Source organism: Limulus polyphemus, unplaced genomic scaffold (assembly GCF_000517525.1).
Source record: "Limulus polyphemus unplaced genomic scaffold, Limulus_polyphemus-2.1.2 Scaffold7015, whole genome shotgun sequence".
NCBI classification, from domain to species: Eukaryota; Metazoa; Arthropoda; class Merostomata; order Xiphosura; family Limulidae; genus Limulus; species Limulus polyphemus.
The window spans coordinates 1-2,579 of NW_013672625.1; the positions used below are offsets into that span (position 1 = coordinate 1).

The following is a 2,579-nucleotide window of genomic DNA, read 5'->3' on the forward strand; positions in this document are numbered from 1 at the left end:
GGAATCATGGTGAGTAGAAGTACGAGTTGTTATACAAATGCTCCCCTCCCTCTGGAATCATGGTGAGTAGAAGTACGAGTTGTTATACAAATGCTCCCCTCCCCGTTTTCATTTACTGAATATGGACATCTTTCTTACTCGGTGTGTTTTTTTTCGTGTTTCAGCACTCTAGACAAGATTATTGTGACGGGTTACAAGGCACTTCAACTGATTTATTTCTTTACTGTCGGTAAGGACGAGGTGAAGGCGTGGACGATTCAAGTAAGTATATAGCATAACCAAATCATTACAAACCAGTTTTTAAAGGATTGCATAATAAAGTAAACTGTACAAAGAGTTTTACAAAAACCATCCACTATGGTGACATAAAACTAACTTTCATTTGTAACACCACTTAATGGCGTTGTTACTTTGTAAATGTGTGATTTTTTTGTTTCTAATGTATAATGTTAAAATATTATCGAGTTCATAACGTTAAGGCTTGAGGTTGTAACTAAGTGGTTAGGGCGCTTGACTCGGTCTCGGATTCGAATCCCCGTTCCACCAAACATGCTCGCCCTTTCAACCGTTGTGGCATTATAATGTGATGGTAATTCCCACTCGTTGGTAAAAGAGTAGCTCAAGAGTTGGCGGCGGGTGGTGATGACTAGCTGCCTTCCCTCCAGTCTTCACTGCTAAATTAGAGACGGCTGGCACAGATAGCCCTCGTGTAGCTTTGTGCGAAATTCAAAACCAAACCTTATTGAAAAACAAAAACAAGAGGGAATCCTCAATAGCCGCGGCTGCAATTAGATCTCAAATCAGTCAAGAGCTAAAAGTTTGTACTTGGAAAAAGAAAAAACAAACTTAGAGCCATTCTGATTTCTGAATTTGAAATGAAGATAACGTTATTGAATCTGTACAGCCTTAGTTAATTAAGTATGGAGAATCTTGATTGTAGTAAATTATGGGCCTGGCATGGCCTGGTGGTTAGGGCGCTAGTCTCAGATTCGAACCCTTCACCGAACGTGCTTGTTCTTTCAGCCATGAAAGTGTTCTAATGCGACTACTCCCACTATTTCTTGGTAAAGAGTAGCCCAAGAGTGTATCTTAGTGTATCAATTCAAAATTAGGGATGGCTAGCGCAGATAGCTCATGAGTCGCTTTGCGCGAAAACAAATCAAATCAACATTGTTTTGTGACTTATTTTTACTTTGATAGTATGAGGATAAATCAAAATCGTAGTTAAAAAACTCTTAAGTTTAATTCTTGCGGGAATGTGGAGATTAGGTACAGGAATCGGGTCCATATTTTTTAGGGTGTCAGAACTATAACAGGCAGCAGTATCGGCCAAATTAAAAGTACATTGATGAAGTTCATAGCTTCGATACCAACGGAGGAGCAATAGGCCAGATTTTTATTTATTGCTATATTAACGTGTGACTTTTTAAACTTTGAATTCTTGCTGTTAATATCACTGTAAAACGCGCAGAAAAGGCGTTACAAGCAAATTGGTTTTAAATACGAGAGTTTATGTGAAACATGGCTGTTAATGTTGTGTGCCAGAACTTGGACACGGGTGGGGTCCAATGAACGGACCCGTATTGTTAAATGTACAAACTGTTTTAGAAGCCAATTTGATGATCCTGTTATGATTTGGTTACGCAGTACTGGCTTGTTGTGTTATTGGGGTGTGGCATAGCAACAAGAAACAAAATAATTAAGAAATATCTCTGACAGAAACTCGTATTTTACACCGAATTTTTGCTGTCAGTCTGGTTATTGTTGTTTGTGTTTTTTAACCTGCACCTGTGTTAGGCTCGTATGATCGTTACGTCACAAGAGCGCGAGTAGCAGTGGCGGTTCAGGGGCGGAGCGATTGAGTTCCGCGAGCCAGACATTTTTCTCTTAAAATCAACAATATTGTGTCTTGACATTCTTGATTAACGTGTGCCCCCCCCCCCCCCAAGTTATAATGCTTGCTCACAGATGTGGAGTGTTAATAAGATTTACCGAATATAAACAAATACTATAACGCGTTTATACTCTCGAATACTGTCTCATCGTCTCTGTATAGAGTTGACGTGTTGATATCTTTCATAAGAGAACCATAAATCAGTGTATACAGAGGTTCAATAACATCAGGTTGATAAGGAAATCCAACACTTTACGGTACGGTACCTACAAGATTTGGTGCACTTCTTTCTCTGGTGTTATGGAAACTTCTTTCACACTTGTTTGTTTGTTTGTTCGCACAAGGTTACACAAAGCGGCTGCCTATTCGTTGCCTACCCTAAGTTCGAACTGATAGGCTAGAGGGAAGGCATCTCGTCTTCCAGTTCTTGGGCTACCCATGTCTAATCGAATAATCAGGTCTGACCGTCGTTCTTATAGAGGAACTCGTGATACCGAAGTGCGTTTTCTCTGCAACAGGACGTAAACCATAAACCCTCGGATTCACAATCCGGGCACCCTAACTATAAGGTCAGGACCTGCACCACACGTATTAATTAAATACAGATGGATATTTATAAATTGTTTACGGGTGAAGCTGGTTCACGAATACTTCAAAACTCGACTCGCTCAAATGAAGTTTACAG

The 2,579-nt window shown here is 40.0% G+C and overlaps 1 protein-coding gene across 1 annotated transcript in view; it reads left to right on the top strand.

The window, feature by feature from the left end:
- Window positions 1-64: 64 nt before the first annotated feature.
- LOC106474274 (obg-like ATPase 1) overlaps window positions 65-2,579 on the top strand; it is a 24,404-nt gene continuing 21,889 nt past the window's right edge. Inside the window, exon 1 of the mRNA XM_022402607.1 lies at window positions 65-261. Coding sequence (XP_022258315.1) covers window positions 91-261 — 171 coding nt within the window. The 5' untranslated portion in view covers window positions 65-90. The remainder of the gene's footprint in view (window positions 262-2,579) is intronic.